At 31.3% G+C, this 16,312-nt stretch overlaps 1 protein-coding gene across 4 annotated transcripts in view; it reads right to left on the reverse strand.

The window, feature by feature from the left end:
- Nucleotides 1-8,627, reverse strand: part of LOC139500798 (phospholipid-transporting ATPase ABCA1-like) — a 69,983-nt gene extending 61,356 nt beyond the window's left edge. For 2 of the 4 annotated variants that reach the window (XM_071289686.1, XM_071289662.1), the window contains exons 1-2: nt 8,489-8,615; nt 2,524-2,620 (exon numbers count right to left, since the gene is read on the reverse strand). In XM_071289686.1, coding sequence (XP_071145787.1) covers nt 2,524-2,589 — 66 coding nt within the window. In that variant the 5' untranslated portion in view covers nt 2,590-2,620; nt 8,489-8,615. Of the gene's footprint in view, nt 1-2,523; nt 2,621-8,434 lie in introns of all 4 variants that reach the window. The other 2 variants (XM_071289677.1, XM_071289669.1) reach the window with 2 other exon arrangements.
- Between the last annotated feature and the right edge of the window lie 7,685 nt (nt 8,628-16,312).

The raw sequence follows: 16,312 nt of genomic DNA on the forward strand, positions 1-16,312 counted from the left end.
ACTACATTATATTATTTATGATATTTGTTTTGTTATATTTTACATGTTTTATAACAATCTCATCAAAAATATTGTCTCATTTTCAAATTTTCAAAAATTGTAAACTTGGTCCTCCTCCAAATATCTATATACATCATACATGTATACTACTTATAAGTTATACTGAGTGCCAATGAAAACGCAACACTTTTGTTTTTCAAAAAAATCTTATAATTTTTATTTTATTTATATTAGAACTTTGCATAGTTGGTTGAAAATGACTTTTAATACAATTGTCGACAACTTTACGGTTGAGTGATTTTTGGAAGAAATGCGAAGTAAGGGTTATTTTGAATGGACATAAACCGAGTTCACCGCTTTTCAACATACGCACCATTTTCACAATTTTGTAATTTAAAGCTTGGCTAATGTCATGAATTTTCCCGCCCTTATTGTAAAGAAACTGCAATAAACATCTGAGTAAATGCCAGGACTTTATGAGAACCAGCGACATGCAGTTTTGGGCATGATCCAATGAAGCCCTTCACAGCATTCAATTACGAGAAGACTGAAGTCGTAGCCTCTACAATAACCCAAATCATCCACAACTTCAACCAAAATTGATCATTTAATGATAAGCCACAACCCGGGGTACAAAAAGCAAGAAACGCTCAGCAAGACCGTTACATTTGGTCTTTAACATATCCGATATCGACTCTGATGGCTGTCCAAAGGTCATGAGAGTTCAATGGTGGTCACGGTAGAACCTTTGGAGCAATTTCAGTAAAGCACCATTTGCGCAGAAATTGTTAAAGAGCACCCCAGTCTTCCCGTAGTGACATCTAAACGGCCGTCTGTCGTAAACATCGAATTCTGTAGATCAAAAATCATTCATTATGTACCAAATACCGTCAGTGGTGGTTACATAGACATTTGGCTCCCGCCTTGGCCAATAGTCATGCTTTTCGCCGGATTTTGGCCCGATCGAGCAAATTTTGCATCAGATTTGACATGGTTGAGACGATGAAAACCACCACCAATATCATAAAATCAGCTTGAGTTTGCTTTGCGGGACAAGTGGAATAACATTCCTCGGGATCACATTAAACTTCCAGGATGATCATTTCCACGGCGCTGTCGAGATTGTGCTGCACCACGGGGTTGTCACATCTTTTGTTAGGACTGTGAGTTGATGATTCGACATTGGAAGTTTCGTTTACCAATTTTGCCCGAAAGATGACAATGAAACATTTTTGTTTGACATCGATCTATTGCTAAAATTGTTAATTTTCAAGAACAATATATTTTGAAAGATTATCATTTCTAATATAAATTTTATTTTTGAAAAAGCAAGTGTTGCGTTTTCATTGGCATTCAGTATATAGTATTAATATTGAACAGGCTATCATTTCAACTTAGAACTATTTAAATTATGGAATCTGCCAAATTTCTTGTGATTGAAATTATTAATAAATTCCATGCTTTTAAGGTTTTAACTTTCTATTACAAAGAAGATAGCACAACATTATCTATACAAAAGGTATGGTATGGAAATTGTTATGCACCACTCAAAACATTATCAACAATACAGAATAAACATGGAATTTCAAGCACAAGAAATTATGCAAATTCCATAATTTAAAATAATTCCATGTTGAAATAATAGCCAGTCATTTGTTAACTTAGGATTTTGTATATATATATGTGTTAATATTAAGATGTTTGTCTTGGTTACAAAGCAAAACTTGGATTCTACACCAATAAATAATTTGATTTGATTTGATTAAGTTAAATGATAAGTTTACATTTTTGGTTCATATACAATTTTAACTGATCCAAGACTCTATAATCTGCCAAAACCGACTATTTAATTAGTCAAGCTGCCAAAATATGTATATATATATATATATAGCTAGGTGTATATATGCATATGAATGTAATTTGAGTTAAACAGAATATAAGTCTTTTATACTAATTTAAGTTTCGAACATTGTTAAATGTTTAATGGTGAGTATAATAATTGCTTACACCCTCAACTTTTAGTAGGTCACTAATGTGGATACATGTAGTTGTCTCATTGGCAATCATACTGATCTCCTCATTTATATATTAAAAAATATGATATAAGAAAAAAACTGAGAGTACATGTATTATGCATAACATTTGTATATGGAGTTAATCTATAAAATGTAGGAGATATTATTAGTGTGTAGAATAATATGGATTGTCGATCAATAACTGAAGCACAATGAATTACATGTGAAGTTCTGGTGAAGAAGAAAATTAAAATTATAAATACATGTATTGTATTTCTGTTATTTTTTCTGTAAACTTCCTCCTGAATTTCCTCTCATGAAATTGATTGAACATTCTGATAAGAAAAATTTAGAGGGAAATTGTACTAAAGGAAACATGGTATTGATATGATAAACATTTATGTTCCTGTACTTAGCTGTAAACTTTATAATACCAATTGTTTCCCCTCTCATGCAAAATATGTTTTTGTTCAAATATATTCTTTATATATAAAGGAAAGAATCTTACCTTCTGCCTTTTTCTTATTGTAAAGTTCTTCCAAAGGAGTATTCTGAGTTGTGTTCCGAACCCCATCTTTTGGTTATTGTTTTATTTCTATGATCATCTAAAAAATTTACATACATGTATATAGAAACTTCAAAGTATGGACTCAGACTTCTATTAAATTAAGTTTTACTGTGCGTATTGTTGTGTGTTTGGTTTTTTCTACATTGGCTAGAGGTATAGGGGAGGCTTGAGATACCAAAAAACATGTTTAACCCCGCCGCAATTTTGTGCCTGTCCCAAGTCAGGAGCCTCTTGCCTTTGTTAGTCTGCATGATTTCTAATTTTAGTTTCTTGTGTATAATTTGGAGTTTAGTATGAATGTATGACGTCCATTATCACTGAACTAGTATATACATATTTGTTAAGTTGCCAGCTGAAACGATACCTTGTGCGGGAGTTTCTCGTTACATTGAAGCCCCATTGGTGGGCTTCGGCTGTTGTCTGCTCTATGGTAGGGTTGTTGTCGCTTTGACACATTCCCCATTTCCATTCTCAATTTTATGTCAAGTATAAAAAGTCACTTTTCTCAGCTTTTGGTCTTCGTTAAATATGTTAACACTTTTAACTTTTTGTTAATTTTTGGAATCCAAATTAAACTTACAAAAATGTAGACATGATGAACATGTAATTGTACTGACAACATATATTTGTTCCGCCAGAAGTTCCACTGGAAACTTAGTTATAAACAATATCATAATATCTGTTCCTGGTGGAACAAATATTCTATACCATTTATTAGGTTATATATATATTAGGAACATATACATTTGTACTGCAATATTTATTCTAGTAAATAATATTTCAGATGAGAATACTCATGATACTTTATCCATTTGAATCTAATATTATGAAAAAACTTTTATTTTGTGACAGTACATCAAATTAAGTTTTCTTTGAATTCAATACTGAAGAATTACAACTGTTTTATTAACTCTAGTACTAGTTGGATAGACTTTTTGATGGATGAAGACCAGTACCATACTACTAACTTAAGTACTAGTTGGATAGACTTTTTGATGGATGAAGAACAGTACCATACTACTAACTTTAGTACTAGTTGGATAGACTTTTTGATGGATGAAGAACAGTACCATACTACTAACTTTAGTACTAGTTGGATAGACTTTTTGATGGATGAAGACCAGTACCATACTACTAACTTTAGTACTAGTTGGATAGACTTTTTGATGGATGAAGAACAGTACCATACTACTAACTTTAGTACTAGTTGGATAGACTTTTTGTATGGATGAAGACCAGTACCATATCTGCTAGATCGACAACAAAGATTTTAAAAGTCTTTTCTCAAGTTCTAAAATGTACTTGGGAAATAATATCTTTTGTATACTTTTCTTAGCTACATGTACATGTAGCAAGTCAACATGTACATTGTACCATTGCAAACTTAACTCATAATAATATTTACTTGTTCCACTGCAAACTTGTACCATTAAAATGGGTATACAATAATATGAATGTTTTATGCTATTGTTTATAAAGATATTCATTGATTTTCCTGCTGGGAATATGGGGATGCAGATCACAGCTTCTTCTAGCCTTTGGTCCTTCCAAAAATATATATTAAACAAAAGAAGAATTTTTTCTAAATAAATACATTTCTTTAATAAACAAATTTTTATTATATAAACCAAAATCGTTATAATTTAACTTATGTCTAATGATTAAACATTTAATGAAACATTTATCAGTAACAGTTAAATGATGGAATTGTTCAAGGGAGACAACAAAGCCAATCTGTTACAGTTTTCTTCATCTGACTCGCAATTAAACACCATTTGAATGTATTTAATATGGGGACGAAGTCCCCAATTACGGTAGAAAAAGCAATAAAAAAAAAATGAACTCAAAATCGTTAACTTTTTTTTTCAGATCTACTTCCCGTTTCCGGTTTGTTCCGCTTTTGCGCAGATATCTGTCTTGTTTGCATGAGACTTTGAAAAAATTTATATTTATTAGTCTGGTAAAATATAAGATTGGATCTCAATACAAATTCAATTTTAATAATTGTTTGATATGAAAAAACGTTACCTGATGAAAGCGTTTCTTTTGTTTACATCGAATATGACGTCATTACTTAAAAAACGTCACAGCTAATTCCCTAACAACAGAATCAAAATCGGGAACGTTACGTACGGTATTTCGGTTTCTTTAATCAACGTGATTGAATTTAAAAAATAATACATACAGACTTCGTCCCCATTCACAGGTTATGCCTGCCTCATATTATTAATGTTTATCAATAATACACTTTAATTTAACCATGTTAACAAAAATGGCTGTGTTACAACACCATAAAATGCTCTCCAAGTACAGACAAATTGTACAATTTTAAAAGTTTTAAAGCCTGGCAGCTCTTAGATAAATAAATATTGCCATGCATCCATTTAATGTTTTAAAAGGTTAAAAATCCTTGTGGATTTTAATGAACATTTTCTTTCCTTGCCACAGAAATGGTGTTAAAAATAAACAAAAACATTAGTTTCATTTGATACAGTCCATTCATTTACACTATTTAATTCACCTTTGTTGTGTTGATTTTTTATTGACCCTCTATTCAGTCATTCCCAAAAAATGGGTACAATTCGAATGTAGACACTGTTAAAAAATAAATTTCAACTGAGCAGAGAGAGAGTGTTGTTTTCTTCTTTGTCTATATCTAGTTTGTCATTTTTTTAATTTTTACTTACACCATTTTAGTTGTTTTCTAGTTTTAGCATTTTTTGTAAGACAAGGTAAGTATGAACGTATCGGAGGTTAGTGTTGTATAAAGTCATCTTAAAAATTGCATTAGAGAAAAACACAAGATTTAAATCCAGGCTCATGTGAAATGGGTTACATTTACCACCATAGCAAACTGATTTATACGTATTATTCTGTATATATTGAAAGCAAATACCAATTTTAAGGTCTGAATTAATATAGTGTTTAAAAAATAATTCAAATAAGTAGTTTTCACAACCTATTTAGTAATAAATTTAAACTAATGAAATGTTATGCTATATAATATTTTAGTTTTATAATACAGCTTTCCAGGAAAAACCCTATTATTTATGTTTTGAATCACTTGTATGTATTTTTTATGCTTGTATTAATCCACACCCCCATCTTTGTTACGGAGGTTGATATCAAACCATTATCTGAATGCTGATACATAGTAACACTTAACTCTTTAATGCTAGCTTTTCTAAACAATTTATTGACATTACAAACTAAAAAACTGTTTTCTATCAAGTTATATGTTTCTTTAAGTCAAATGGACTTGTTCTTGTCAAAATCTCCGTAACGATTCATAAAATTTCACTCAAAAATATGTTTTACCTAAACCGAATACTGTTCAACTTAATTTGATTAGCTCTATACAGATAATGTCATTTTCCTTCACACCATAATGCATGTATTATACTCAACTATGAAGTTTTGGAGTCAAAATAGTTTCATTTCGAAAATTTCTATCCTCCGTAACGACATTTAAAACCTCCATAACGGACAATTCCAGTTCTTACCAACAGCAAACATATAAATGAATGTAAATATTAGAATTAAATGACTAACAAGACAACAGAATTAAACATTTTTCTTAGTAAATCGTTATCTAAAAAGAGTAAAGTCCTGTTAGAGAAAAAAAACTTTTTTTCCTTAAATTTCTATCCTCCGTTACTTAAATCAATGATGTCGTCTATGATTGACATCACCTTTTGATTTTTATTAGTGATAATTGATGAACTGATTTGGTATCTATAACAATGTACAAGAATTTCAATTGGTATGATCGTGTTTACATGCATCTTTAGATTTTTTTTATTTGCATAACCTCCGTTACATTGATAAGTCCTAAATAATCTTGAAAATGTTTGCCATAAACCGCAGTTAAAGTTATGATTGTCGTCGTAATTACACAAGTTGTGTTGTAGACTATTTTAAATCTAAGAAAATGGCTGATATAACGTTTATTAAACGTTATAATGTTGCTCACTTAATAGGGAAAAAACAAGTTAACCTACCTTTCTCAAAACAACATTTTTTTCTTAAAATCTGTATTTTGTTTGTCTGTTTTCTTTATAATAAATGATGTCTGCTAAAAAAAAATGACTTTCGGCAGTGTCGGCAGCCCCTGATACTGATAGAAAAGTCTGACAACTTAGCTGTAAATAACTGCGTCAGGGAGGTTATTTAAACGGAGGTTAGTTTTATTTACATTATACATGGAAATATGTAACAATATTGTTGAGTTGCTTTCTCAAAACTGATTATTGAGAAGCTTTATGGATGCTTTCAATGAAATAAGCATCATTTTGATTTGTTCTTGGTTAGTGCGTTCCAAAATACGCGTTACGTAGGTTGGATTCTTATATGCGATAATCGAAAAAAAGAGAAAGAGAAGATTTTTTTTAATTTTTCGTTTCATTGCAATAAAAGTTAAAGGCAGGATTTTAAAATTTGATGTATCAACTTTGCTTAAAGTCACTTTGGGCATGATTTCCAATCATATAAATATGTTTTGACTGTACCTAAAGATACGTTACGGTAGGTTATACGTTTATCGGCGACATTGGTTTAATGGGTAAATCAAAGTGTATATTATAACTTTTGATTCTAAAATATTTTTGTGGATAAAAATCAATACAGTGTCAAATAAAAAAAGCAAATCTAATCATGATTTAGATGAAATAAAGTATTTTTATTCACACCGATATTTGGAGTTTTTCTTGGCGACATTCGGAATTCGTGTGATTTCCGTATATTGAATAGAAAATCACACAAATATATTTACGATATACATCACAAAAGAATATAATTTTATTTTAGCATACATATTAATCACTTAGAACACGAAAAAGATTATCTGTGACATATGTTAAGCTTGCATTTTGTGGTTATTTGCCGGCGACACTGAAATTTTGTAATTGTACCCATTTTTTGGGAATGACTGTATTGTCTATTTCAATCAATATGATATAATACAATCATTACCTGAGCATGCTGAGGGGGGGATAATCGCAAAGATTTTACCAGACAGCTGTGTTTATTTTTACACCACCTGCAGCAAGGAAACTAAATGTTTAGATAAACCCACAAATTTTATTTATATTTTTTAAAACACAAAATAAAAACATCTTGTATATATCTAGGTGCTGCCAGGCTTTAAAACTTATCAAATTACACCATATTGTCTATACTGAGAAAAATTTCATGAGTACTCAAACACAGCCATTTTTGTCAAAGTGTAATTTTTTAACCTTAGGCCAAATAAAAATATATATGTGGTTCCAGTAACCCTACCGTCCCTACTTTTTTCGGCTTAAAAATAGCCTACCCTAAAGATTTTATTGTCATTTTTCATCAAGCACTGTTAAAGTCAGAATGTTGCTCCCATAGACTCAATGTAAAAAAAAACATAAAATAAAAAAAATTCCCTACCTACCTACCCTAACTTTTTTTCAGACGTAACTGGAACCACACATACTTTTTTATTTGGCCTTAAATAAGTTGGTCAAGTTTCCAATGGTACAAGTTAGCAGTGGTACAAGGTGACATAGGTACAAGTTTGCAGTGGGCATTGGTACGAGATAAATTATAATTCCTATTCCCAGGTTTTACAGAATCATAAAATAATCTATAGGAGTTTTATATAATATATATATCAGACCATATCAGTTATTTGTTTTTGTTTTTAAAAAACCTTAATAATTCTTTAGGAAAATTTGATGCAAATAAACATATAACTAAAAAGTTAATAATTTTAAACATTGTTATTGAACATGGGATAGTCGTTTTAAGGGTTTGTTAAACCATAGGTAATATTTGTATACAAATCCTTGTGTTAAAACGATGTTCTGTTAGTGTTACTCACAAATCATTCCTGAATCCTCATCAATATATCTACATGTATCCAATATAAGCTTACCTATCTATTCACAAATTCATAATGCCATTCGTTTAGTTTTCTTTCAAAATCACATGTTATACATATTACAAAATGTTTAGTCTATTAGTACTACCTATTTAGTAGACCGGAAACTTCAAACACGCGGATGTTCGGAATTAGAACGTGAGGACTTTAGGGTCAATTTTAACCTCGAACATAGAGAAGCTCGAAAACAATGTTTATGCAACAATAATTCCGGGAATGGAAATCGCCTACCTCGGTACCGTTTTTTATAAATTTTCCCGCATATTGTTTTTTCCGGTTTCAAATTTAAAGTGGAAAAGATAACAAAGACAAAAATATGACTACAACTACACCAAAATTTCAGAAAACAAAGCTGAACTCTGCTCTTCACAGACAAATAAAGAAAACAAAAGTAAAACAGAAGAAAGTGTTAACATTGGTAGGAATAATACGGTTTTATATGCTCTCCAGAACTTATTTGTAGGCCTATCTTTCTGAGTATTTTACCTATTGTCATGATTGTCTTGAAACTAAAAAGATAGAAACTTTAACTCTCTTGCTGCCAGAGGGACCCACATGTTCATGTTTCAATTTATGCAAGCTTCTCATATTTGCTGTGGGTCTCATTGGTGTTTTTTTTTTGGGGGGGGGGGGGGGGTGGGGGAGTGGAGGTCTGATCCCAGTTCCAACTTATTGTTTAGTGAAAATACTGTATCCTGCTTCTGGTTGCCATAATAGCTCATGTAATTTCCCGTGTCCCGCAGGTCTTTCTTTCCTGATTTCTAGAGTTCGCGAAATCTTTTTTCTTCTGGTGGTCCTTGAAGAAAATCTGCTGGTCCTCACTATAAATTCTATTGAAAAATACTAAAATTGTGTCAGTCCTGTGCAAAATTTTGGTGGTGAAATCCTGAGGACTGACACTTTTCGCGAACTCTGGATTTCATGCTTAATTATTATTAGACTTTCACGTTTCAAATTTTGTGATGCGCCGACGTATAGTCATCAATGTGCTGATGGATCATCGTACGATGTAGATGTAGAACCCCAATGAGACCCACTTTGCTGTATCTCTTTCAATTCACCGTTTCAGAATCTCTCTCTACGAGAGAAGCTCTACTGTGATAGTCGAGTTGACATATTTATAGACCCTCATTGATAGGATTTCAACCTCCTGTGCTCATGCATTCTGGGTAATATTGTGCAAAGCTTACACCAAAATGTTGTGATTGGTTTAAAACGTTCTAGCAATGGAAATTGAGCCAATGATGTAACATTATTTTCATTTTGGTGAACAATGTATGAACAATGAGATTATCCATAGTCCTTTAGATTCTGAAAAGGCGAATTAAAAGTTCGAAGATTAAACAGTGTTATATTTTTCTTAAATAATGGGTCCCAAATGTAACTGCCATTTATACATGTATGCATTGTTATGGGATGACGTCAAAAATTGAATGACATCATTGTTAGGCATGTGACATCACAGACGTCAAGCTGTCATATTTTCTGGCACACGAAATGCAACCTTGAAAAAAACTGGCAGCAAGAGGGTTAAATAAACAATGATAAAAGAAATGATTAGCAAGTTTTGACCTGTTGATACTACATGTATTTGTAATACTTGCTCTTTTAAATGTATTATTAATTAATGTTTAATTATTCAGGAGTATATCTCCGACTTTTTTTATATATCAGCTTTGATAAGTGTTTTGTATGACTATAAATTTTCACTTCTTCGTACACAAACATCAAAATTATTTATTTTGTAAAAATATTGCTATTCACGGTTTAAACTGTATTCATGTACCTCACAACAAAATTATTTTCATTTACCTGTGTATATTATTCTTTGGCGGAAAGGTTATTATTGTGTTTCTAAAATTGTTTAACATCTCACAGGTGGGTTTCATTGGGGTCTTAGCGTGACGCGGGATTGCCGTTTTTTTGTAAGCGTGACACGTGAAAACGGAAATGAAATCTAGTAGGACACGGGAAATTACAAAAAAATGAGAACTGCTTACGTACATAGTCATGATAGTGTTAACGGGATATGGGAATCTGACAAAACAGTAAGTGGGATCCGGGATCAGAACCCCCCAATGAGACCCCCTCACAGCAGTATACTACTAACTAGTGCGGGCTCACTGCCTATATTTATTTATCCCTTATAATATCAATTTGGTATTTACATTGTATCATAGATCATGTAGATCAAATTTATTCGTTCAATGTATATTCACTTGTGTTAATTTGTTTTTTGATTGAGTTAAGCCATTTCAATTGATATTTTATAGTATGTCTTTTTATGTTGTGATGTTACACCATTGTTTCAGATAAGGGTGAAGCTACATGTACTAGGCCAAGTTCATTATAGATAGAGATAATTGTAAGCAGCAAGAATGTTCAGTAAAGTAAGATGTACAAACACATCACCATCACCAAAACAATTTTTTGTCATGAATCCATCTGCTTTCTTTGTTTAATATTCACATAGACCAAGGTGAGCGACACAGGCTCTTTAGAGCCTCTAGTTTTACCATCTTTTGTGTTTTAGGGCAAAAATTAAATTACCGGTAGATAGACATGATAGATGCAAAATTAATAAGAAGTATACAATGTTAAAGATGCACATAGACTTGGGTGAAAGACACAAGCTCTTTAAAGCCTCTAGTTTTGTATGTTTTAGTGGGTTTGATATTCAGTGTTGATGTCAGATATACTAATCAGTTGTAATTATATTATTACAGGTATGGTTACAGTATTTGTTGGCAATGCAGAAATTATCCATTGAAGCTCAGAATAAAGCAAAAGAAGAAAAAAAGAATATTATACATAATGATCATATAAGAGCAGTATCGAAGGTAAAAATTACATATGAGTATATGAATAGCAAAGAAATACCTTAAATTACATTTAATGCCATCATACATCGTATAATGATACTTTGATGTTTTGTTCTAACCAAGGTTTATCCAGTCCTATAACATAAACGTTTTGTCCTAGAAAACTTGGTGACCATCCTGGTCTTATTAGCGCTCTCTCATGTCCAATTGTTGCCAGATTTTTATAAAACTTAAATCATAGGTTTATAATATCACCAATATTTCAGACAAGTTAAAAAATCAGTGTAGATGAATTATTTTTAAGTTTTCAAAAATCCATGTCCCTTGGAAACATGGAAAATTGTCTTTTAAGTGCTCTCTTATAAATTCTTGCCAAATATTTATGAAACTTTTTTTTTTGTAGGTTTATATCAGCAATTTCTCAGATTGTTATGAAAATAATTTTCCCATCAAATATCTTTTAACGAGTTATACCCCTTAGAAAAATAGACATACCATATATATGTGCTTACAGGGGACATAGGAACTCTGTACTTTTATTATTTTTAACTTTCTTTTAACATTTGAACCTTCTTTAGTCAAATACTAAATCAAAATAAAATTTGACAATATTTCAATTAATTACTCTTTTACAGAAAGTTCTACAGTCCTGCAAAGGTTAGGAGGTCAGTTGGATTTTCAAGACAACACTTCATTTGGACATTGGACTGAAATCCTGACAAGTGAACATGAGTGTTATAAAGCATGTGCCTTGAATATGATATCTTCAAGAAGTTTGCCAATCAAGGTTTAACAAAAGTACTTCTCTTATCAATATCGATAGATGAGAAATGCACATCCTGGGAGAATTTGTAAAAAGCAATTATTATATACCCATCTATATAATGTACAGGCAGATTTTAAAATATTGAACTTCTTGATTGAAGTGGATTAAAAAGTATTAAATTAGTAATAAGTTCCATAACTACAGAAACATGCATTAAATATTGTGACTAAGAATGTATATTTGTTATGTTTATAAAATTAATGTGTAATAAATTTATTTTGATATTTATGTGATTATTCTAGATCTTGTACTATATAATAGAATAACAAAGGTTATGGGGTATCCATACATGACACAAAATCAGTACATGCACAAGGAAATAAAAAATAACCCTTTTATTGCTGTTCTTCATCTCAAAGTCACGGAACAAAAAACTCTCACCTCATAATAATAATGATAAAATGGAGATCAAGTTCATTATTGACAATTTTCACTTTTACTGTTTAGGTCCTTCTTATTATATCTGAAAATAGTACTTTGAGCTGTTCTGTTTTATAATTGCTTATGATCTCTTCTTCCAATGGTTTACAAATGATAATATGTTGTTACTGATGAAAAAATGGAGGTCAATTTATAATTGATGATTTATTTATCACTTCAACTGTCACTCAGGGAATGGTACTTGATCTTTTGAGAAATAACAGTTTATATTGTCCTTGAAATTACTACTACATCAAACCTTTTAAGGGGGTTCGCGGGTCTAAATCATTTATATAGGATTTCTCTATATTTTTCTATAAATGAACTTGATCTTATAGTTAATAGAAAAACAAAATAAAAAAGTGGGGTCACCGTTCATTTGCGCTCACAATCTGCCCTCGAAAGAAGCATACATTTTTGTAAAGGTTTTTTTTTCTGTTGAAGTAATTGGAGAAAAAAAGGTAATATCGAAATAAAAAAAGAAATTTATTACAGAAATCGCTCAAATTTTACAATTATTTAGTTAAAGTACAGCTTATATGGAAATTATATTAAAAAATATAGGTCACCGATGAGTTAAAAAAGATATTTCAATTTTAAAGCCAAAACATGGCATTTTTCCACCAAAGGGAGATAATTTGAAACTTTTTCAATGATGTATACATTTTTAAAGTCATCTGGGGCCAACACGAATTGATTGTTTTGAATGATTTTTGTACCATATATTACAAAAGGTAATGAATAAAATTTGTAATGAAAAACAAATGTTTAATTTTTTTCTGAAATTTTTATACCCTCGAGCCTCCTTAAATGATTAATACTGTGGATTCATTTATTTGTCTGGGTTCTAATTTATTTGATTGAGGAAAACTTGCATTTTCATGGATATTTAATTTCATGGATTTTCTAGTCTGCATACATTCCTATAGAAAATTTGTAATTCGCTAAATACTTAAATTCATGATTTTCCTGTACCCACGAAATCCACTAAAATTGGTATTTCAACAAATAATTATGAATCCACAGTATACTGTTACTGGTAACAAAATGATATGTGCAATTACTTATTAACTGTTAAGCCAATGCTCTTAAAATTTCAATTCGCTTTTTCTGAGACAAAATGGTGGTCAAGTTTGATATTGACGTTTTCAATTTTTGCCGTTTAGTACTTGTAGTCCTTGATAGATTGGAAAATGTGAATAAAATGTTGCAGTTAAAATAAGCCTGAAAGTTCCTCACAAAATACTGAAAAACCAGTTTACTGTCAATTTGCAATTTGACTACATCAAGTCAGGAATATAAAAGTTGTTTTCCATTCGTTTGATATGTTTGAGTTTTTGATATTGCCATTTGATAAGGGATTTTTCATTTTGAATTTTTATTGGAGTTCAGTATTTTTATGCCCCACCTACTAAAGAAGAGGAGCATAATGTTTTCTGGTCTGTGGGTCCGTCTGTCCTACTTCAGGTTAACGTTAAAATCCCTATGATTAGTCAAGGTAGTTTTTGGGATATGATTGCTTTCAAGCAATCTGTAGACTTATACCATTGGCTCAGGGCCATGCCCTCACGTCAACCGTTTTATTCTAAACATAAAGGAACATCTCAGATTCTTATGATTGTCTTGCTTTAAAAGGTAAAAACAAACAAAGGGATTGAACTTAAACAACTTTCCTATAATGCTCTTTTCATCATCCAATCTTGAAACTCAGTACATATGTTCCCTATGATATGATCTTTCTAATTTAAATGCCAAATTTCAGGGTCCAATGAACATAAAAAATTATCGTGAGTGGGGGATCCGTGTACTTTGGACATAAATTCGTGTTCAAAATGTAATTGATTAATTAACATAGTTTCTTTTTACAGTTAACATATAGTGTCAGTCTATGGTTAAAGTTTTTCATTCATCAACAACTTTATCAAACCTTCACTGAATTTAATGAAATTTTGACAAGCTTTTTATAAACAAAAGACTCTCCAGAGAAGAAATTTGGAAATATTACATCTTGGATATAAAGTTTTATTTGATTTTTGTCAATGTTTTTTAATGTCTTTAAAAGGATCTACATACTAATAACTGATTCTTGCAAAAATAATACAAGAGACAGAATATTCCAAAGGGATAATCAAAAGTCATAAGTCCAGGAGAGACTGACACAATCATGTGAAAAAAACAAAAGAAAGGACTACAACAATTTGTTGACCTATATCATTAAATTTTTCAAAAGAAAGGGGAAGAAGATATCAAGCAGACATTTGTCAGTCTAAGAAAATGGTTGTCATATATTTTGAATAGCAAAACTACATACCCTATCATATTTTTTTATACAAAAATATTTATAGCTTTCACTTTGTGTACTGATGTTTGTTTGTTGGACTTTTTATAAGACTGCAAAAAAAATATTTGCGTCGTATAATGGTATCATGTCGTCTGCGTCCTCGTCCGAAGACGCATTTTGTTTCTGGACAATAACTTTTGTTTTAGTGAATGAATCTTTATACATTTTACCAGAAGTTTCAATACCACTAAAGGAAGGTTGGGAATGATTTTAGGGGTTATGGTCCCAATAGTTTAGGAATAAGGGGCAAAAAAGGGGGCCCAAAATAAGCATTTTTGTAGTTTTCAAACAATAACTTGTGTTTAAGTGTATAAATCTCTTTGAAATTATACCACTAGTTTCCATATATGAAGGGATGGTTAGTATTGACTTTCAGGGTTATCACTCAACATTTTTTAGAAATAGGGGCAAAAGGGCCAAAAAGGGAACAAGAGTGCACACGCTGAAATGTCTCGCCTTCTATACTAATCATTGATATTATGTTGATAGTCCTAAGTATAAAGCTAAGCTTTATTACAACTGTCACATAAACTTAACATTAACCAAGATAACTAAACAAAGACCAATGAACCTTGAAAAAGAGGTCCAGGTCAGATGAACCATGCCAGGCAGACAGGTACAGCTAACAATGCTTCTATACAACATATATGGTTGACACATTACTTACTTATAGTTTAAGAAAAATAGACCAAAACACAAAAACTTAACACTGTGCAATGAACCGTGAAAATGAGGTCACGGTTAAATAAAACCTGCTCTACTGACATAAAGATCATAAAATATTTCCATAAACCAAATATAGTTGACCTATGGCATATAGCATTAGATAAAAAGACCAAAACTCAAAAACTTAACTTTGACCACTGAACCATGAAAATGAGGTCAAGGTCACATGACATCTGCCCGCTAGACATGTACACTTAACAATCATTCCATACAACAAATATAGTAAACCTATTGCATATGGTATGAGAAAAACAGACCAAAACACAAAAATTTAACTATAACCACTGAACCATGAAAATGAGGTCAAGGTCAGATGACACCTGCCAGTTGGACATGTACACCTTACAGTCCTTCCATACACTGAATATACTAGCCCTATTGTTTATAGTATCTGAGATATGGACTTGACCACCAAAACTTAACCTTGTTCACTGATCCATGAAATGAGGTCGATGTCAAGTGAAAACTGTCTGACAGACACGAGGACCTTGCAAGGTACGCACATATTAAATATAGTTATCCTATTACTTATAATAAGAGAGAATTCAACATTACAAAAAATTTGAACTTTTTTTTCAAGTGGTCACTGAACCATGAAAATGAGGTCAAGGACATTGGACATGTGACTGACGGAAACTTCGTAACATGAAGCATCTATATACAAAGTATGAAGCATCCAGGTC

This window comes from Mytilus edulis, chromosome 1 (genome assembly GCF_963676685.1).
Source record: "Mytilus edulis chromosome 1, xbMytEdul2.2, whole genome shotgun sequence".
NCBI lineage: Eukaryota > Metazoa > Mollusca > Bivalvia > Mytilida > Mytilidae > Mytilus > Mytilus edulis.